Source organism: Harpegnathos saltator, unplaced genomic scaffold (assembly GCF_003227715.2).
Source record: "Harpegnathos saltator strain DR-91 unplaced genomic scaffold, Hsal_v8.6 scaffold643, whole genome shotgun sequence".
Lineage (NCBI taxonomy): Eukaryota > Metazoa > Arthropoda > Insecta > Hymenoptera > Formicidae > Harpegnathos > Harpegnathos saltator.
The window spans coordinates 272,307-293,901 of record NW_020230475.1 but is presented as its reverse complement, the minus strand read 5'-3'; the positions used below and the strand labels follow the sequence as shown (position 1 = coordinate 293,901).

Genomic DNA, 21,595 nt, shown 5'->3' with positions numbered 1-21,595 from the left:
CTCGGTCTAGCGACTACCGCGCTCTCGATATTTTTCTCTCTTCGGAACGAAAATAAGATGCAGGTCCTGAACGCACGGCGTCCCGTCGCCACTTAATACGCCCTCCTTCTTTCATGGTGGATCCCCCTTCGGCGCGTTACAAAAACGTATCCAAGTGCCCGGGGGCAGCCAAAATATGGCGTCGACCCCGGGGTTTATTTGTATGATTTGCACCGGATAACGAGAGGCAACGATGGAGGCCGGCATACATGGACAGCAGGTCTTAAAGGATAGCAACCTTTGACTTTGAGAGACCTCCAGCTTGTACCACTAGGTACAAATAACAATGTCTCTCTCTGTAGTCGCCGTGCGCTCGGAATAGCACTAGAGATGTCGCTTCCGAACGACATCTCTTAACGTTATCTAGGGAGAGGAGAATGTTGTGAGCGTGGAGCGTCAGGTAGCTCAGTGGTCTAGAGCAGTCGCCCGGCAAGCGAAAGACCCGGGTTCGATTCCCGGTCTTAGCGACTAACCGCGCTCTCGATATTTTTCTCTCTTCGGAACGAAAATAAGATGCAGGTCCCGAACGCACGACGTCCCGTCGCCACATAGTACGCCCTTCTTCTTTCATGGTCTGTGATGTTCTGAATGAAGAGGAACGGAAAGGGAAGGAAAACGAATATAGAAAATTAGTCGGGTGAGGGGGAGCGAGAGTGGTATGGCGAGTTAAGAGAAGTGGACAGTTCAGAAAAAGAGACAGGTGAATAAGATATCGAGGGGAAAGGAGGGGTGGACGTACGTGTGGGGGAGAAGGAAGATGTGATAGGGAAGAACGTTGTAGGACGATGTATGGAGGTATGAATATGAGAGTCAGATCTGGTTGGAAATCAATATCTAATGAGATGTTAATGATGAACTCGGTGGTACTGAGCATTAGCTTCAGATGCTTCGGGATCTCTCGTTTCTCGAAGATCGACTCGAGCGAATTAAGATTTCTTTGCAAGGTGATATGGTTATAGTAATTATGGCCCACTGCAATCGGATTTCAATAAAGGGTGGAATTAATAAAATGGGGGTAGGGAAGGTAGAGAATAAAGAAAATAAACTTACTGGTGGTTTTGGGTGTTTCACACAAAAAAAGAACAATTGATGATAGTCTACATGGGTGTCCGCTTCCAGATGTCCAATATTTGATTGCGGAAGGTTGGCGAGATCCTACTGAATCTGCGTTCGGAAATCTCACCCTACGGGTAGAGCCGGGTGAATGGTGGTGGGGGCAGGATACCCTATGTGCGAATGGTTTCCGAACGGCACTGAAACGTATATAGTTAAGATTTGGTGGGAAAAAAGGTGAAGAGAACTAGTTTAAATTAGTGCCGGCAGTTCAGCAATAGAAAAATGACGAATAAAAATATTATTTCATGTGTTACGGCTGTTGGACTGGAATTAATAAAAATTGCTTTGGATACCTTACATACAGACAGTAACGATGATGAAGCAGATATGGTGATTGAAAAAGCAAACATTATTGAAATTTGGATTAGAGTTGGCAATCGAGGTTGCTATAAGGTTAGGGAACAACGTTATGTCAATGAAATTATACTAAGATTTAGTAATGAAGTGTTCCGTCAACATTTTCGTATGACCAGAACAACATATGAAAATCTCGAACGACGATTAGCTCCGGCATTGACGCGAATAGGAATGAAAGGAAGACCAACAATATCAGTTAGAACTCAGCTCTTATCATTCTCAGTCATTCGGCTTCTGGCAACCCCAGATTCTTTTCAGTAAGTAACAATTTCTGTGAATATATACATTAGATTATCTTATTAATAACATGTCTACTAACTATATACTATAGATAAGTATTATTAAATCTGTTGCAGATCGTTTCAATATAGGATAATCAATTTTACACAACTCTTTCTGTAGAATTGTGAATGCTTTAACTGATATAGCAAGTGATGTAATTGTATGGCCAAAAAGAGATAGACTTACTGTTACCAAAAACAGATTTAATGAAATTGGTGTCCTTCCAGATATCATAGGAGCTATCGACGGTTCACACATACCTATCGTTGCTCCACATGTAAATTTATTTCATTTCTATGCTATTTTGATTATTTTCTTTTTTCTAATAACAGAATTTATATTATTTTCTTGTTCTTGTCTATTTAGTTTCAATCTGAGTTATGTAGAACCAGAAAATGCCAATATGCCCTGACTTTGCAAGCAGTTTGTGATGCAGATTTAGTCTTTACAAATTGTTTTATGGGATTTCCGGGTTCTGTAAATGATTGCAGGATATTTAGAAATTCTGATTTATGGATGTCTGTACAAGAGAATCGTACAGATTTCTTCCCAGGAAATGAATATATTATTGCTGATAAAGCTACCCGGTATTGTCTTGATGCATTCCACCTTATATAAACAAAGGAAATTTGTCACAGGTTAGTCTTGTTAATTCCTTCTTTTTATTATTCACACTTGTATTAACTAAACAGCTGCTCTGTTATGTTTTTTCTTATATTTTCATATGTACATTCAGAGGCAGGTATGGTGTCCCTCGGCGATGTCGTATACGCTTGTAAAACAATCGAAAGCGATGACAGGCATATATGCATACGCATATGGGCGTACTGTACAGCGCGAGAGAAGCGAAGAAGGAGAAATGGTGGGAGACATTCCGAAGTTGCATCCTTATCGCACGTCGCACGATCGAGATAGAAAGCATTACCAGATAGTGGTACGGTTAATGGTGTCGTCAATAGCTGTCTCACTCACTCTACGCTTGAATGCAAGGAATATGAGTGAGACAGCTATAGAGACACCGCGCTGTCTCTATAGGTATCTCGCTCACTCTAATAGCCATGTATCGCGCTTTCCTCTTTTCTCCTTAGCAGAAATGCCGATTGAGGAGGGAATCCTGTCTGTAGGCTAGAAAAATAAGCTATTTTCACGAATTTTTTTTCGGGAACTAAGCAGACGATTGATTTCAAACTTGATAGAAATAATAATATATATTTTATTGATGAGAATGAATTTTTATAGCGTTATATGAATAATAATAATGTAGCAAATACACAAAAAATAACGTGACATGTTTAAACGCGCGCCGTTTCACGGTTTCTATAAAATCTTGAAATACAGTGGACTGGGACAAAAATGCAAGATAATTAATTAATTATTAATTAATAATTAATATTTAATAATTAATTACATTTAATATAATAATTAATTTAATATATAATTAATTAATTACTTCTGAAAAGACTGCGGGAAGGAGGGAGAATAAATGAACATCCTCCTATAAATTCTATTTAAAATGTAGGCTCCGCTCTTGAAAATGTAAAAAAAATTAGGAGACTTAATAATATTAAAAATTACAGTAATAATAACGAGACGCTATACAGCATCTCCTGAAACCAGAGAAAAATCTTTTTTTTGTATAAAATAGTCGATCGATCTATTTCAGCATGTAATTACATATTTATATATGTGTGTATATATATATATATATATATTAGTATATATATACATATATATTATTGGTATTTATATATTTATATATTTATAGTTACATATTTATATATGTAGTAACATATTTCCTTTCTTTTCTTGCTTGTTGATTTTGCTAAGAGATCGCGCTTTTCATTTGTTACTTTTTTTCCTATTACATCACTTATCGTGGTGTAGTAGCATCGAGTGAAAGCAAAAACGTATGAAAACTATGCCTGAAAATTTGTGTCCTGAGGTACAAGGTCCGAGGCAGTGGCAGGCGGGAAGAACAGTAGCAGAAATTGCTGCTGCTATTCCATGTTCTGCTGGAATTGTCCGACGATGAATACAGCGATTTAATGAAGGGGGTGATCATGCTTTGCATAATCACCGTCTTCAAAATCGTAGTCCTCGGAAGAGCGGGGCACAAGAAGACGAAGTGCTAGTCGCCGCAGTTAGTGAGCGACCTTTCGGCACTGCCCAGGAAGCCATCAACGCGGCAAATCTGCCAATAGCGCAAAGGACCGCCTAGCGACGTTTCAACAAAGCTGGGATTCACTGTTATCATCCAGTTCAAAAAATTCCGTTGACTCTCGGACATTGGGAGCAACGTGTCGCGTTCGCTTTGGAGAACCTGGTGAGGAGGCGTGAGGAGTGAGAGGCAACGATCTGGACCGATGAAAAGGTTTTTGTATCGTCTACCGATCACCAACCTCACGTATGGCGTCCAAGGGAACAAAGGTTGCATCCTAATTATGTTGTGCCCACTCACAGAAGTGGGAGGACTTCATGCGCAATGTGGGGCTGGATTTCCGGCACTGCATTGGTAGTTTTCGATGGTGCATGTTCGCCGTAGGCCTCCTCAAGCAAACGACGTGCTTCAGCTGCACTTTTTTTCAAGTTAAAGCAGAAAAGTAAAGCTTCCCGCAAATGCTGTTTATTTGGTACAAAACTCGACATCTTCGTTGTTAGAAAAAATATTTTTGCATTGCGATATGTGTTGGTATTACGACTGGTTATTATTAACAGATGTCCAAGCTATAAAAAAACACAACTTCAGACATGTATGTCGACTACATGTGTCGTTAGCGCCATCCATATGTGAAACCCGAAAACTTACTATATGGGCTGAAAAGTCTTTGGCTTAACAATGAAGAAACGATTTTTTTAATGAAAAAAGTGTTTTATTCCTCGACATAATCTCCATTTAGAGTAATGCACTTAGTGTAACGGTCCGCTAACATTTCGATGTCGGTCTTATAGTGCTCGGTGTCAAGTCCCTCAAAATAGGCATTTGTTTCCAACTTGACCTCCTCATTCGAGTAAAATCTTTTACCAGCGAGCCACTGCTTCAGTCGGGGAAAAAGGAAATAGTCGCTGGGGGCCAGGTCTGAAGAATACGGGGGATGTGGGACCAATTCATAGCGCAATTTCTTTAATTTATCGGTCGTATCGCGAGCCGAGTGAGCTGGAGCATTGTCTTAGTGAAACAAAATTTTTTTCTTTGCCAAATGTGGCCGTTTGACCTTGACCTCGTCGTCCAATCGATCCAGTAATGTACAGTAATATTCTTTATTGATAGTTTTACCATGTTCAAGATAATCAATGAATATTATGTTATGCGCATCCCAAAAAATACTGCCGGCTGATTGTTGTGTCTTCGGGCGCTTCGGACGGCTTTCACCAGGCAATAACCACTCCGCTGACTGCCGATTGGACTCCGGTGTGTAGTGATGGATCCATATTTCATCCATTGTGACAAATCGACGCAAAAACTCCTTCTTATTGCGGTTAAACAGGGCCAGATTTTGCTTTGAAAGTCGAACACGTTCCGCTTTTTGCTCAATTGTCAAAAAACGCGGCACTCAACGCGCGCAAAGCTTTTTCATGTGTAAATATTCATGAATGATATAACCAACGCGTTCCTTTGAGATGCCTATGATATTAGCTAGCTCACTCAATTTCATTTTGCGGTCATTCAACACGATTTCACTGATTTTCTGGATGTTTTCTGGAGTAACTGCCTCATTTGGCCTTCCTGAACGTGGTGCATCATTTGTACTCGTACGATTACGATGAAACTCAGCAAACCAATATTTGATGGTTGAATTCGGTGGGGTAGATGTGCCGTAACATTTATCAAGCCATGCCTTTGCTTCAATAGTGTTTTTTCCCATCAGGAAGCAATGTTTAATCAAAACACGAAATTCACTTTTTTCCATAGTAAAGATAAATTCAGAGGTAACGTTACTTCGAAAGCTATAACTTGTACAGGAGTCAACGAAATATCATGAAATTTTTACAGCATCTAAGTTAAGGTTGGTACTCTATAGGAAATATAAGGATTTTTAGTTTGTGGCGCCATCTATATGTCAGGCCAAAGACTTTTCAACCCATGTAGTAGTTGCGCACCTAATATAATATATGTTAAATTTACGTCATTTCGACGTCCTTTCCACCAAATATCAGAAACTTAATAGTTTACTCCAATAAAATATTAAAAATATTTAAAACATAGAACGTAACAATTTAATACAAAGAAATGAAGTTCTAAACAATTTTATTTATTTTCGAAAACTGACGGTCGGGACCCGATTTCGACCTCATTGACATCAATTCGACATTGATTCGACATTAATGTTCTCACTGAGTTGTTAACTGTCCTTATAATTATAAAAATAAAAATAATATTAGGAGTACAAATAAGTTTCAGCCGTTGTCTCAAAAATTAGGAATTTATTGTGAAAGAACGGTACATTACGTTTTATTAAAAATATTGTCCATCACTAGCCACTACTTTTTCCCATCTTTCTGGCAGCATTCGGATATCACGTCAGAAGAATTCTTCATCTTTTGAGGCTATCCATGAATCGACCCAATTTTTAGTATCTTCATATGATGTAAAGCGCTGCTTAGACAGGCCATGTGCCATCGACCGGAACAAGTGATAATCGTAAGGGGCAATGTCTGGTGAATACGGCGGATAGGTTATGATTTCCCAATTAAGTGTTTCCAAATAGGTTTTGACCGGTTTTGCAACATGTGGCCGAGCGTTGTCATGTAGGAGAATAATTTTGTTGTGTCTGGAGTAGTAATGGGCGCGTTTTTCCTTGAGTGCTCGGCTCAATTTCATTAATTGTGTTCGGTAGAGAGCTCCAGTAATGGTTTCGCTCGGTTTGAGCAACTCATAATACACGACACCAAATACACAGCATGAGTTTTTCCCATGAATATTCGGTTTGGCTGTCGATGTTGAAGCATGGTCAGGTGGTCTCCATGATTTTCTCTTCTTTGGGTTATCGTAGTGGATCCATTTTTCATCACCAGTGACTATACGATGTAAAAAAACCCTTTCTTTTATTCCTGGTAAGCAGCATTTCACACATGCAAAATCGGCGTTCAACGTCTCTCGGCTTCAGTTCATATGGAATCCACTTTCCTTGTTTTTGAATAATTCCCAACGATTTTAAACGATGTGAAATTGCTTATTGAATCACTTCTAATGTAAGTGCAAGTTCTTACGTTTGGCACGAATCTTCCTCCAATAATGCTTCCAATTCCGTGTCTTCGTACACTTTCGGCCTTCCACTACGTACTTTGTCTTCCACGTCAAATTCACCGTTTTTAAACTTTTGAAACCACTCACGACAACTTCTCTCACTTAAAGCAGTCTCACCATATGCTTCTACAAGCAATCGATGCGCCTCAGCTGCAGATTTCTTTAAATTAAAGAAGTAAATCAAAAGTTCCCGCAAATGACACTTATTCGGCACAAAACTTGACATTTTCGCAGGAAAAAAATTATGTGATGCTGATACGGAGTCACTAATACTTCAAGGTTATGTTGTCCAAACTTACGATATTACGTTTTACATCTGACAATTTCAACATAACCTTCTGGTGGGGCCATCTTTTGTCAAACGGCGGAAACCTATTTATACTCCTAATATTATAATCTTTAGTGAAAATATTGTGAAAATATTAAATCTTATAAGAAAGCCGCATATCAGACTAAGGGATAGTCTACAACACGATCGCAGTTACTTTTTAAACTTGTAAACTTTTTAAACTAATTTGTAAATCGATCATGCATTAAATTGACGATTTCATTAAGAGTTCATTTTTCACAAAGTTACGCGAAAGAAATAAGTACATAATCGATAACAGACTAATGCTATGACTTTATATGTAACTATGATTACATTGTAGATGACTTTTAAAGATAAAAATTTGTAACGAGGCGCGAATGCACCTCGTTACTACTAGCCCAACCGACCATTTGTCGGGCCGAAGAACGGCGCTTTGCGTCACCCCTAAACAAGCGCAATTATCGCGCGCCGCCGTTATCTCGCGCCGTCGCTATCGCGCGCCGCTGCGATCACGTGCCGCCGCTAGCGCGCGCGGCCGTTATCACGCGCCGTCGCCATGCCTCGCGCCGATTGGCGCGCCGCTCGATCGCCGCCGTATCAATCATAGAGAATACGACTATAAAATGGCGGCGATCGAGCTTCTCAGGACCAGACCGATCCGTACCGTTATTCGATCTAGACGCTTCATGCCAATAGTGAGAATATCCAGACCGTTTCGCTCTGCCTTCCGCTTTCCGAATACCCGACCAGCGACTAAGCAAACGGGATTGTGCGTCCGCAGTCTCGATCGAGCGTGCTCGATACTTGGCCGTCTCCTGTCTTCTTGGGCTCGTGCGTGCGCGTGCTCAGTCGAGCGTACTCGGCAGTCTCTAGCCGCGGCAGTCTTTAGGGCGGCGGATAAGGCAGTCTCTAACCTTATCCGCCGCCCTGAGTCAGGGGTTTGTCCGTCGGCGAACTCCGCTGAGCGTACTCAGCCTCTGGGCGATCCGTCTAGCGACCAAGGACCCGGGACGGTGCGTTCGCCGCCTCCGCTGAGTGTCTGCAGTACTTGGTCGTTTTCCTCCGCGAATGTAGGGAAAAGGGAAGGTGCGTGCGCCTTCTCTGTCGAGAGTCCTCGGCCCCGACGGCAGTGCTGTCAGGTGCAATATATTGCGACGCTACAGCGCATGCGTGAGATGACGTAGGAGCTCTATGCCAATGACGGCAATAAAGCGCATCGCAGGGTCCATGAAGGGGCCCGCGCTATCCGATCAGCTGTCTTCCAGGCTCCAGTGTAATTTTCCCGTGCTTCTTGCGCGAGTGCCTTATCTTAGATTATATTGTTCAGTGGATACTAAATATCAGTTATATTAACATTATAATTCCAGTGGATACTAAGTAACAATTACGTTACATTACCATTATAATTTTTCACTCAACTATGTAACTGTTACATAATATTTATTTATATTAGACTCATATTAGACTATAGATTGAGAATTACTATCAGATCAATTAAAATAACCACGATTTAGATTATCTAATTTACTAAATACTCGATTGCAATTCTCAATGCATAGTATAATATGGGCGCTATAATACCTTGAAAAAGATACGATACTGAGACTTTCACTCAAACAGGGAACTCCTACGTCATCTCACGCATGCGCTGTAGCGTCGCAATATATTGCACCTGACAGCACTGCCCGACGGACGAAATCCTTGCGCGTCTTCCGCGACTCGCGTGCGTGCGTTCGACCGAGAGTCAACGGCACGCGAGAGGCACGCGAGTCAAAATCTCCGATCCGGCGACCATCTTTACGCGAGTGATTGCGAGCCGAGTATTGGGCGATAATTGTCCGAGACGCCCAGCATCGCGAGGCGAGACCGACCACCGCGCCGTTATCGCTGTCACCGTCTACACGCGTCGCGCAATATGCCCCGCCTCCCGCGCGGCCTACCCGTCCGTATACGCGCGTGTACCGCACACCGCACCGCACTGTACCGTACCGACGCGCCTAATAAACGTAACCCGCAACAACGTCTTCGAGGCCGAGCTCTTGTATATAACTAAGCATCGAATAAAGCTAATTTATTTATTTTGTTACTATCAACCGTCTCGCTGCTTTCCTCCTCACCGAACCCGGACTCCGACGAGCCTTATCCGCGCGAAACGCGTAGCAACGACCGAAACGCGGAGTTCGGCCGTTACAAATTTGATCTTACATAAATAATATTAGTGTAGATTTCTATTATGTAATTTCTATTAGCAGATCTTGGACATGAACTTAGCTGTTAACTAGTTTAATTAGTTAATTAGCTTAGTTAATTAGCTAGTTAACTAATAATTTCTATAATATAATCATTACTAGGATGTGGCTATCACAGATTTTCTTTAAAGTAAACTTCATATTTAAAATTTTCTTATTGGGCAAAACGCTAACAAAACAAATACAATTACAGTCTATACATACATATTAGTTTTTATAACTTGTCAATGAGTTTTTTTATCATTTTCTTGTATGCATCAATTGCTCAATCAGATATTGCTATCATCTCCTTATAGCGTTGTTCCCTCGCTTCTTCCCTGTATTTAACATCTTCATGTAAAGTAGCAGACCATTCACCCAGCTCTCTCTGAAATCTCGTTTTTCTTACTTTCTTTTTTCTATCACTGTCATCTTTACTATTTTCCGTGTCACTATCTTGAGATGTAAAAGTTAATGGTCGCTTCTTCAAACTGGAGGCCAAAGCTACAGGTTGCATACATGGTTTATCTCCTAATATTTCCTCAAATTCATTGAAAAATTTACTAGTTATTGGGCTATTTCCTGATTGCTTATTGTGATCTTTCACTTTCACATATTTCTTGCGCAATTCTTTGAATTTGTTTTCACATTGTATACCAGTGTATAACCATTGACTGTTCTCATTTTGAAGAACAATGGCAATTTTTTTCCACACTTCTGATGACTTGCATTTTCCATTTTTAAAATTATTTTCATATTCCTTCCAGGCATAAATCAATCGCCTTATGGCGTTATCATCTTTCCAAGATGCTGTAACATTGCAAAAATAGACATTTCAATTTTCATGATAAATATTTCAGAGTTATGCCATTATCAGAAGCAAAAAAATAGCATGATAAAATTGTATACCATGCTGGGTTGATGACTGAGTAGCGAGACTTGTAGATCCACTATTAGGCTCAAAATTAAAGTTCTCAGGTTCATTATTGTCTGTAATTACTTGCAAGTTGAGAAACGTTAGAAATTCCTCCGAAACAGATATTGTGATTACATTTCCTTCTGTGAAAAGGAAAGCTCTTATAAGTATTTAATTAATAAATTACAAATTAATGTTTATAGAATAAATAAGGCTATACATGCTTTTGCTATGTAAATATATTTAACTTTTTATTTTATATTGCTACTTTTGAAAATGAAAGGGCAGAAAGTATGTCAGAAGAAGTCTAAATTAATTACTGTAAAGAAGAACTTGAGTAAAGTAACCACAGAAAAATTCTTAAATTAAATATTTTTAAGAAATGTCATTGAAAAAAAGCAGCAATTACAATTTATCACTCACTTGTTACATCACATACTAACAAAGATCCTTGAGAGTCGTATATGGATTGATTATTTTTATCAGTAGATAATATATGTTTACCACGTATTAATTTCACGTTTTCCATTGTTGATTAATAGCGTTTACCATTTCATTAATCTCTATGTATCTCTATGAACATTCACACGTTATAACGCTACTTGATCTGTTTCTTTTAGCTATATCGTTCAACTAGTGCAATAAGATAAATAAGAAAAAAACAGATTTTTCTCATAATATTATACTAGTTCAGTATTGCATCTAAAAAAAACAGATCAGCTGTATATCCAGTGAGGAATGATTGATCGAAAAATCATCAAATTCATATCGATTTGCTCAAGCATCGATTTCAGTGACAAATTTTGATTGAATTGACGTCGATGTGAATTTGATGATTTTTCAATTAATCATTCCTCACTGGATATTTTCAGTATACTTGCGCGCATGTCTAACCTAACCGAATTGGATCGAGTCACAAATAAAAACACTATTTAAAAATAGCGCCAAATGCATGAAGTTACCCAAATCTACCCTGAAATTTCAGGGTGGAAAAATCTATTACCCGAGGTGCACCTAATAGAGTTTTCGAACGACTCCACCGTTGTCACTTGGGTGTAACACAAATGTTTCCGAACGACACAGGATGCACCTGAGTGCACCTGAGTAAAATTTCCGAACGCAGTCTGAGAGTGGTAAATTCGTAGAAAAACGCCGAGCACTTGCCACAATTGAGTCACGCTCTATTACACTTGTCGAGAGAGAAAAAACACAGAGGTATCGAAGTGTCTCTATACTCGTTGAAAAAAGGAATAAGGTCCAGGAGTAGTAGAAGTATATCTCTGGAGACGAAAATGTCGCGGTTTTTATACGGATGATCGGAGGCAAGAGCCACTAGGCTGAACCTATCAGAGAGAGAAATGGGCTTTGGAAACAGGGTGGAACCCTGAGAGAAGCCCAATGATGACTACGTTTACACGGCTTCTAACTTCGACTTAATAACGCTAATGTTATAACTCCTACTAGGGTGACTAACACTAGGGTGAGTTGCGTTTACACATTTACGCTTATCTATTTGAAATAACTTAACAACCCAGATAGCCAAACCTGCGCGAGCAGATTTCGAACAAAGCCTGCTATCATAGTTTGATGGCAAATAGGCAACAAATTTAACGCAGAATTTGTTATATCAAATTATGCCGCCAATCTGCGATCAAATATGCGCCAGATCCTGTTGTCAGATATTTGACGGCAGATTTGTAGCAAAAACCGCGCAAGACTTGCAGTAATTTGACGGCAGATTGGCGACAGAAACTGAGCAAACTCTACGCGCAGACTCTACGTGTAGTTTGGCAGCAGGACCTGCGCGGTTTCTGCTGACAATCTGCTCGCATGGCCTGTCATACAGGTCCTGTCGACAAAACACGAGCCTAATGAGGACACAGATGGCTATGGTTTTGATCTGGAGATCTGATCGAAATTGGCGTCAATCTGCGCGCATTCTATTAGTATTTTGCTTACTGGGAACTTTCGAGTGAGTCAAGGATTTCCATTAGTACCAATATAAAAGGACGAAAAATTAAATGATTGTGATTGTAGTCTGAATATAAAAGAATTAGAATATAAAAAGAATAATATATAAATAAGTCAACAAATAAAGTGAACTTTTAGGTTATATTATGAATTTGAAAATTATAAAATATGTATATATCTATATAATAAAATTTATATAATAAAATATAATATTTAACTAAAAATGAAATTAAAATTTTAGGTTATTAATTTTGGAAAAAATTAATCATGGAGAATATGGAAAGTGTGCACTCGTTTATTACCATATATTTGAAAATAGTAGAAAATATGACGATGCAATATATATTATATATACGAAATATTTTGATTAAACAGCGAAAGCGTCAAAAAGAAATTATATCAGGTGTAGTAAAAAGAAATCCATTATTTTTGCATGAAATTGAAGGCTTTAATTACCATAGTTAGAATGATCCGATTTAGGTCAAATATGCGCCGTTTTGTTCGATAACTTGTTGCCATTTTGAAGGTAATTTCATTATGCCTCTCTCATAGAAGCCCTCGTCCCTATTGGCAAAAAATTGAGACAGTCGATTTTCACAAGCCTCTCTTGAAGCGAATTTTTCACCAGCAAAATTGTTCGCCTTCAAAGAAAACTGTTGCTCCGAACAGGAAGATATTCAAGGTTATTTGGAGAGGAGATATATGGCTAAAATAACTCGGCGGATTTTTCTGACGGAAATAGGGAAACTCCGATGATTAAAGCAGAGAGAAAAAAAGAGAAATGTGTGTGTGACGTCACTGTTCTCGGAGGGTCGCGGAACATGAACATTTGGTCGTATAACATAAAATCTAATCCGCCCTACTTGACAACGAATTCAGAGTACGCGGAGTCCGCAGGACGTAACAACATATTAGGTGTACAAATGAATAATTCAATTTTTTCAGCTACATTCACGCTTTATTTTAAAAGAAAGTAAATTAAATTGTTCAATAAAAGTAATCGGCGTTGCTTTCTTTAAGCTATAACTTTAAGCCATCTTTCAGGCAGCTGATGAATTCCATCTCGGAAAAATGTTACGTCTTTGGACACGATAAAGTCGTCAAGCCATTTTCGAATCTCATCCACTGATTGCATATCGGACAAGGCGTGTTGCATCGAGCGGAATAAGTGATAATCGGATGGAGCAATGTCTAGTGAATACGCCGGGTGCTGCAAGACGTCCCAGCCAAGACTCATTATGGTGTCTTTTGTATTGGAAGCAATGTGTGGCCTGGTGTTGTCATGCAACAATTTCACTGGACGTTCTCCTTTGCCAGTATACGGGCGTTTTCGTTCCAATTCTTGACTCAAACAGATTAATTGACGTTGGTAGCAGTCCGCAGTAACTGTTTCACCTGGTTCCAACAACTCATAATAAAGCACGCCTTTGATATCCCACCAAATGCAGAGAAGAATCTTCTTTCCGAAGCGATTGGGTTTTGCGACCGATGATGATTCGCCAGGATTTACCCTTGACTTTCTGCGTTTCAGATTGTCATAGAGTATCCATTTCTCATCGTCCGTAACGATTTTCCACAAGAAAGACTTTCGACGCTGCTTATTGAGAAGAGAAAGACACGCTGCCACTCGTTGATTTTTGTTGGTTTCAGTGAGTTCATGCGGAACCCACTTTCCTTCTTTCTGGATCTTTCCCATCTCATGTAGGCGTTTAGAAATCGTTTGCTGCGTTATGCCCAACTGTTCTGCAAGCTCTTTTTGTGTTTGTGAATTCTCAGCTAGCAGTTGTTCCAAATCATCATTATCGCACTTCGGAGGGGCTCCAAGGCGTTGTTTGTTGATTAGACTAAAATTACCGCTTTTAAACCGTTTAAACTAAAATGCGCACACATCGTACGATACAACACCTTCGCAGAGAAAGGAACAAATCGATTCGCACGCTCTTGCAGCATTTTTTCCTTGTTGAAATTCATAAAGAATGCAGTGTCGGATATGCACCTTATCTGTTGCCATTTTCGACTGTACTGAACTGAATACTTTTGAAGGTTATGTTGGGCCTTTCGTCAAACTATATGTTCTTTTTAATAGCTATATATCAACATTGCATAATCACAAAAGAGCGGGAAAATCTATTCAATTTAAAACTGATTTCATAATTACTTAAAATAATTTGGATTATTCATTTGTACACCTAATAGTGTCCGGAGTCTCAAAATACCGAACGTTGGTTATCATCTGTGCTATTGCTATGTATTTCTTAGTTACGCCTTGTTTTGCTTGAACAAACTTCATTATTTCTCCCACTATATTTCCCACTGTCTCGGCATACAAGCACTCAAGTCACGCTCGACACGTTTGTTTATATATTGTTTGTAAAATACATTACATTGTTTGTATACATTACATTGTTTATATATATTACATTGTTTGTATACATTACATTGTTTGTATACATTACATACAATACATATCGCGCACAGCGCGAGATACCATTTATGTCATAGAGATTGTATAGTCAGATTGCGTACATGTATGTACTTGTGTTTATTTCTCATTAAATATTTTCTTTTTCAAGACTTTACGAATCAATTGATTTGACGTCATTTTTATTGTCTATTCCATGACATTTTTTCCTGTCGATGATTTTTTATTTCATGAAGTATTGATTTTTCTGTTCCTTGTAAATATTTATTTCAATCATTTAATTACAATATGACTTAACGTTCAGAACAAGAACGAATTTCTCTTTTAATGATGCGAGGACAGATACGTGGAGTGACAGACAGAAATCATATAATGATGTAAAGCGCCTTTTCAATGAAACTTTCCGTCATGAAGACATTCCGATTTCAAAATCAATTGTCGAACAAACAATAAAGCGTTTCGAAGAAATTGGACTCGTGGAAAATCGTATACAATCAAGGAAATCTTCAACGACGAATCAGGAAAAGTCATTAGATGTTCTACAATCATTTGTAGAAGATCCAAATAATTCTATCCGTAGAACAGCTCAACAACACGAGATAAATCCTATGTCTGTATATAAAATATTAAAAAAAGAATAGATTCCATCCGTATAAACTTCATTTTGTGCAAGCACTAATTGATGATGACTTTGATTACCGTTTGAAATTCTGTGAGCTGATGATGGAAAGAATTTATATACAACCAGACTTTACATCGAATATAGTTTTTTTTGGACGAAGCAACAGTTGAACTAAATGGAACGATTAACGGACACAATCGTAGATTTTGGTCTGATGCAAATCCTGAATGGGTACTCCAAGCACAACATTCAGAGAAATTGACTGTTTGGGTAGATATTTTTAATGATGTTTTAATGATGTTATGATAGGTCCATTTTTTATTGATGGTAATCTGGCAGCAGCAAAATATGAGGACATGCTTAGAAATTAAGTTATTCTAGCGATCCACGCGATTGTAGGTGACAACTTGCAGCACATATGGTTTCAACAAGATAGTGCCGAACTATATTATGGAATAAATGTTCGAAATTTTTTAGATTTCTAATCAGTTATTCCTAATCAATAGATAGGAAGAAGAGAAGCGATAGAATGGCCGCCAAGATCACTTGGTTTTTCACTACTGAACTACTTTTTATGGGGCTTGCTGAAAAGTACAGTTTATAAAACGAAACCTCAAAATCTCGATGATCTCCGGCAAAGAATTCTTGATGAGACTGCACTTATCTGTAGGGATCATATAAGACATGCTGTCGCATCTTTTTTCAATCGATTAGGATTCTATTCCAATGCGTAATATTTCTACTAATGATGTTGTAAGAAAAAATGTCATGCGAGGATTTTTAAATTTGGTAAATCAACATTTGTTTCTAATAAGAAACATCGAGAAGTGTGTGTCTCCGATTTCAATAAAACTTGACATATTTGTAGAGTAACCAAAAATAAAAGACCCGTATTTTTTTATCGGCAATGGCTCAGGTTTAAGGAGTGAAACTACTCCACAAAGTTTCATTTTCTTTATGTTATCTCGATAATAATTGCAGATAGGAAAAAACTTTTTAAACAAAAATTGTACGGCTTTTAATGAAAAATAAAGTAGGCTTGATTAAGATTAAAAAATATTTTTAACAATTAACAAAATAACCATGTCAGGTTTAATTATTAATTTATCAAATTCATTATATGGAGAAAAAAGTTAGCATTTTTCATTCTAAATTCATTTATCTATATATTGTTTTATATTTAAATTATACGGACATTATATAATCGTATTTATAAGTGGAAGTGATATTATAAGCAAGGTAACGTACGTGAGTGCTTAATCGCTTCACCGTTACGCAAATAATAAATATCTATTTAACATATCACTCAATAAGTTCGTAGGATGAGATATAAATGGCGCTACTATTGACAAATCTATATGATTTTTAGGAAGTACTAACCTTTAAATAATACGTGTCAAAATTTCATGACAATCGGACGTTTAGTTCACAAATTATAGTGGTTCTAGTGACGCACGGCGTCGACTCATTTTAGCAAGGCTTCAGTTTCGGCAATCACTTCTTCATTGGAGCCAAATCTCTTTCCCTGGAGCTTTCCCTGCCGATTTGACTCTGGAGTGTAGTGATGGATCCATATTTCATCCATTGTCACATACCACATCAAAAAATCCTTTTTATTGCGCTGAAACAGCTCCAAACAGCCCGCTGAATCGACGCGTTGCTAAAACGAGTCGACGTCGTGCGTCACTAAAACCACTGTAACTTGTGAACTAAATGTCCGATTGTCATGAAATTTTGACACGTATCATTTGAAGATTAGTACTTCCTAAAAATCATATGGATTTGTCAATAGTAGCGCCATTTATATGTCATTCTACGAATTTATTGAGTGATGTGTTACATGTTTTGAACGTAAGTATAAAAATAATTCAAAACATAATACATAAACTTAATACATAAATATAAACCTTTGCTAACAATTCTATGAAATTCTGAGGTATTAGTAAAAGAAGATATGATAATGCGGTAAAAAGTCACCTTTATAAGCACGATTTAATCGAAAACAATTTCGACTTATTGATTTATGGAATTATGACAGGAGTGACATCAGTTACTATGCAAACATTTTTTTTATGATAATAATATTTAATATTTTTTATCTTTTAGTTTAATTATATAATATTATTTTCTTATTAAGACTTATTTTAAAACATCTATGCAAAAATTTTTTTTTATGATGATAATATTTAATACTTTTTATCTTTTAGTTTAATTATATAATATTATTTTCTTATTAAGACTTATTTTAAAACATCTATGCAATAAGACTGTACATACGTAACAGTATAAATACTTTGAAATGAGACGCCTTTTACCACTAAACATTAATATTTTACAGCAAGATATATCGATTAATATTTATGAAAAATTGAAAGATAATTTATTGAATATTATACAGCAACGTATGGAAGACACCGTATTTATTACGGTGCAAGAGATATATCTGGACATTGATAAATATTTAAAATTGTAATGTCTCTATATACGTACATGCATATGTCGGTATAAACACGCATGTATACCTTTCTCGTCTGTTATATTAAACACATTTAAAAACAATATGATGTGGAATATATGTTACAAATAAAAAAATGTTCGGCGGCCCGCGTTTATATGTTAATAGTTCTGAATTATTTTTTATACCTGTGATATTTTATATTGTTTTATATTGTATGTATTAAAAAAATATGTTCAAAAAATGTAAATTCGTCATTTGCATAGCAATATAGCGCTTAAACGTGCATGTTATTAAGCACTTTGCTCATGGTATCACTTTTACTTATAAATTGTAATGTCCGTATAATGTCCATATATTTAAATATAAAATATATTTAAATTTAAATATAAACAATACATAGATAAATGGATTCAGAGTGAAAAATGCTTTTCCCTCCATATAATAAATTTGATAAATTAATAATTAAGCCTGACTTGGTTATTTTATTAATTGTTAAAAATATTTTTTTATCTTAACCAAGCCTATTTTATTTTTCGTAAAAGACTATATAATTTTTGTTTAACAGGTTGACTGCCAACTACGAGATATCTCATAGGTTGTTTACTTGCCCAGGACACCTAACTACGAGTTATCTCGTCCCTTCATTACTTGCCATATTTGTACAGCTACGAGGAAACTCGTAGCATAACAGTGTAAATATGAATGGATGGCCTCAGGAAAGAGAAAAAAAAGTTTAAAAAAAAACTTTTTTAAACTTTTTGATTATTACTATGTACTATTATTAAAGTTTTTAATAATATAACATGATTAAATCAAATTGGCTCTTTAGACCGGAATCGTGAAAATTCGTGGCAGTCAACGTGTTAACACATTTTTTCCTATCTGCAATAATTATCGAGATAATATAAAGTGGATGAAACTTTATAAGGTAGTTTTATCCCTTAAACCTGAGCTATTGTCGATAACAAAATATGGATCTCTTATTTTTGGCTACTCTACAAATATGTCAAGTTTTATTGAAATCGGAAACACATATTTTGCGAATGTTCTTTGTAAGTTACATCGTATATACACCTATATAGAACAAAGTAATTATAAAGTTATTACAGTTACGCATCTATATATACGAATAAAGAATCCACTACGATATCTACTATAATAAGAAGGATGAGTTCACAAGTCCCCAGTGGCGCAATCGGTTAGCGCACGGTACTTATACGACAGTGATCTGTGAGCAATGCCGGGGTTGTGAGTTCGAGCCTCACCTGGGGAAATTTTTTTATTATTATAACTTTATTTTATTTTGTGTATATATACAATATCTGATGGAGAATTTATTTAATAATTATTAACAATATGCATTAAGCAATTGTTATTTGATAATGACATTATAAGTTATAGTTGCAAAGAAAAAATATTTGATAAAAAATTTTTTTTAATTTGAGCTGTTCATATCTGTTTCAAATAAAGATTACCTTAAACTTTTTTAATAGAATGTCATTTTTAATACAAAATGATCTTTTTTTGTGACATAAAATTAATGATTGTGAGATAAATATTAATACATAAAAATTTCTGTTACAAATACATTGGTATTTTTCAAATACATTGATTTATCAATATGTAAAGATTAATATTATTGATCAAATTGTTTCATTCTATGTCCACAGAATAATGAGATTATCAAAAAGTAAATACTTAATGAAATATTTTACATCTTAATACTGAAAAGTATCAGTAAATAAAATGTAAAATATCTTGAAATAATTGGAAAATACTTTTAAATGATTTTATTTCAGTACTTTTATATACATAACAATTTTCGAGAAATCAATTTATTAAAGAAAAAACATTCTATTTGAAACAATTATTCTATTTCAAAATAACCTTAATGTGACCTTACTAAATTAATGTGAAATTAAATTTTTAGCAAGTGTCTCTTTACAAATATATAACTTCAAAAAACAAAATTTTAATATTTCATTTAGTTTAAGAGATAATTAATCATATTTATTAACATGAGACACCCTATATATAGACCTTAATATTCAATATAACAATAAAGATGTTAAACATATATATTTTGTCTAAGCATTTAATAATGCTGAAGTTAATTTAATACTTAAATTTTAAGAAACTATAGATAATGTTATAACTAGTGTTACATATACTGCAAAAGGTATTTTTAAGATATATTTAATTGAAACAACCATGCTGACAATACCTAATTACTATAAACTAATCTGTAAAATCTTGGAAAAATCAGTATTGAAAAAATTATAAATCAAAATTATTGAACATAGAGAATTTATTTCCAAATAATCTGAAATCTATTACTGTTTGAGTTTATAATAAGCTAATGAACCCAATTCCTGTTCTTTAGATATTTGCATTCAAGACTTAAAAATAAGCTTTTCTACTCTATATTCATAAATTATATCAGATGAATCATGTCATAATAGAATGATATATATTCTCCAAATAATTGATAATGGCTTTATTGGTAAATTTCACTTATACGTATAGAACTAATAGCATCTAGATCCAATTAAAGCAATATATTGAAGATATTTTAATTCATAGACAGTTCAGTTTCCGGTATGTTTTCTTGGACAGTATTTGTCTCAACAGTTTTGCGATTTCTCCATGCCGTCATGTATGTTCTTGGATGAACAGGAAAGAACCCAGCAAGTCCTAACAATTCTGCAACAGGTGTGGATACATGTGATCCTTTTGCTAACCAATACTGTATTCTTTCGAAATTGAACGACACTAATTTCTCGTTGTATTTATTTGGAATAGGGTCATAGGTGCCGAGTTGTTCTATCGGCGGTTGTTTCTGGTGTGCTTTTAGCTGAAAAATAAAAAAAGATCGGTTCATTACTCTATGTAAAATTTTGTATTATTATTATTTATATTATTATTATTTATATTATTTATTATTTCATTCCTCGAAACATTAATGTAAACATTCACTTCTTAGTTCCTTACAAATAACTTATAAGTAAACAACATAGTTGAGAGAAAGAAATCTACATCAAGTTCTACAATGTTGATTAATTTAACGTACATTCATTACAATAAGATGATAAAACGGCCTGTTGGCACAGCCATAACGAACGAAACGTATCGATGTCTTGAATCGTCCAACAATACCTGTACCAGATGAAGGATGCAGAGGAAATCGAGAAATGTGTGGCATGTTTGTTCGACTACTTGTTTTCAATAGATGACAAATGAGGTTAGAAAAAATCATGGACATAGGAAGAAAGGCCAGGCAACAGAAAATAGGAACAAGGAAAATAAGGAATAGGAACAAGGAATTCCAATGGTCTGTTCTTTGTAGCTGCACTGTTGAACTGGTGCAATAAGTTAAAGTGAGACAAATATAGGTTTTTCCGTTCTAGCTTATTGCACCAGTTCAGCAGTGCAGCTACAAAGAACAGACCACACATACCAAAAATCATAGGCCGGTATTCATAGGCCGTGTTCCAAAATTCACTGCTAGTATTGAAAATATATAGTTTGTGTCACGCAAACTATAACTTTTCAGCGCTGGCAGTGAATTTTGGAACACGGCCTACGAATACTACGAAGCAGCCGATATAATTCGAACGTTCTGATTGGAT

The 21,595-nt window shown here is 36.2% G+C and overlaps 3 protein-coding genes and 1 non-coding gene across 4 annotated transcripts; 2 read left to right on the top strand and 2 right to left on the bottom strand.

The window, feature by feature from the left end:
• Window positions 1-1,262: 1,262 nt before the first annotated feature.
• LOC105180882 (uncharacterized) lies at window positions 1,263-11,379 on the bottom strand. Its single transcript, XM_025304740.1, has 5 exons — window positions 11,353-11,379; window positions 10,917-11,066; window positions 10,487-10,636; window positions 9,803-10,387; window positions 1,263-1,292 (listed from the first exon to the last, which is right to left on the bottom strand). The coding sequence occupies exons 2-4, from the start codon at window positions 11,020-11,022 to the stop codon at window positions 9,864-9,866; spliced, it is 780 nt and encodes a 259-aa protein (XP_025160525.1). The 5' UTR covers window positions 11,023-11,066; window positions 11,353-11,379; the 3' UTR covers window positions 1,263-1,292; window positions 9,803-9,863.
• Window positions 1,378-4,012, top strand: LOC112589879 (protein ANTAGONIST OF LIKE HETEROCHROMATIN PROTEIN 1-like). The gene is made up of 4 exons (XM_025304745.1): window positions 1,378-1,769; window positions 1,915-2,071; window positions 2,161-2,381; window positions 3,889-4,012. Exons 1-4 carry the CDS (start codon window positions 1,378-1,380, stop codon window positions 4,010-4,012), a joined length of 894 nt encoding a protein of 297 aa, XP_025160530.1.
• Window positions 11,380-19,146: 7,767 nt separating the features above from the next.
• Window positions 19,147-19,239, top strand: TRNAI-UAU (transfer RNA isoleucine (anticodon UAU)). Its single transcript is given in 2 exon segments — window positions 19,147-19,184; window positions 19,204-19,239. It is a non-coding gene; the product is annotated as a tRNA-Ile (tRNA).
• A 1,209-nt stretch (window positions 19,240-20,448) lies between these two features.
• Window positions 20,449-21,329, bottom strand: mRpS16 (mitochondrial ribosomal protein S16). Its single transcript, XM_011137207.3, has 2 exons — window positions 21,037-21,329; window positions 20,449-20,820 (listed from the first exon to the last, which is right to left on the bottom strand). The coding sequence occupies exons 1-2, from the start codon at window positions 21,226-21,228 to the stop codon at window positions 20,539-20,541; spliced, it is 474 nt and encodes a 157-aa protein (XP_011135509.1). The 5' UTR covers window positions 21,229-21,329; the 3' UTR covers window positions 20,449-20,538.
• Between the last annotated feature and the right edge of the window lie 266 nt (window positions 21,330-21,595).

Excerpts from the sequence above, each read along its gene's own strand:
- mRpS16 (XM_011137207.3), bottom strand. The coding sequence starts at position 21,228 with ATGTCCATGATTTTTTCTAACCTCATTTGTCATCTATTGAAAACAAGT. Across the intron at positions 20,821-21,036 it reads ATCATCTTATTGTAATGAAT|CTAAAAGCACACCAGAAACA; the intron begins GTACGTTAAATT and ends TTTATTTTTCAG.
- LOC112589879 (XM_025304745.1), top strand. The coding sequence starts at position 1,378 with ATGACGAATAAAAATATTATTTCATGTGTTACGGCTGTTGGACTGGAA. Across the intron at positions 2,072-2,160 it reads TACCTATCGTTGCTCCACAT|TTTCAATCTGAGTTATGTAG; the intron begins GTAAATTTATTT and ends TTGTCTATTTAG. Across the intron at positions 2,382-3,888 it reads ATTGCTGATAAAGCTACCCG|TCCTCGGAAGAGCGGGGCAC; the intron begins GTATTGTCTTGA and ends TCAAAATCGTAG.
- LOC105180882 (XM_025304740.1), bottom strand. The coding sequence starts at position 11,022 with ATGGAAAACGTGAAATTAATACGTGGTAAACATATATTATCTACTGAT. Across the intron at positions 10,637-10,916 it reads GTTAGTATGTGATGTAACAA|AAGGAAATGTAATCACAATA; the intron begins GTGAGTGATAAA and ends TCCTTTTCACAG. Across the intron at positions 10,388-10,486 it reads TCAGTCATCAACCCAGCATG|CATCTTGGAAAGATGATAAC; the intron begins GTATACAATTTT and ends GCAATGTTACAG.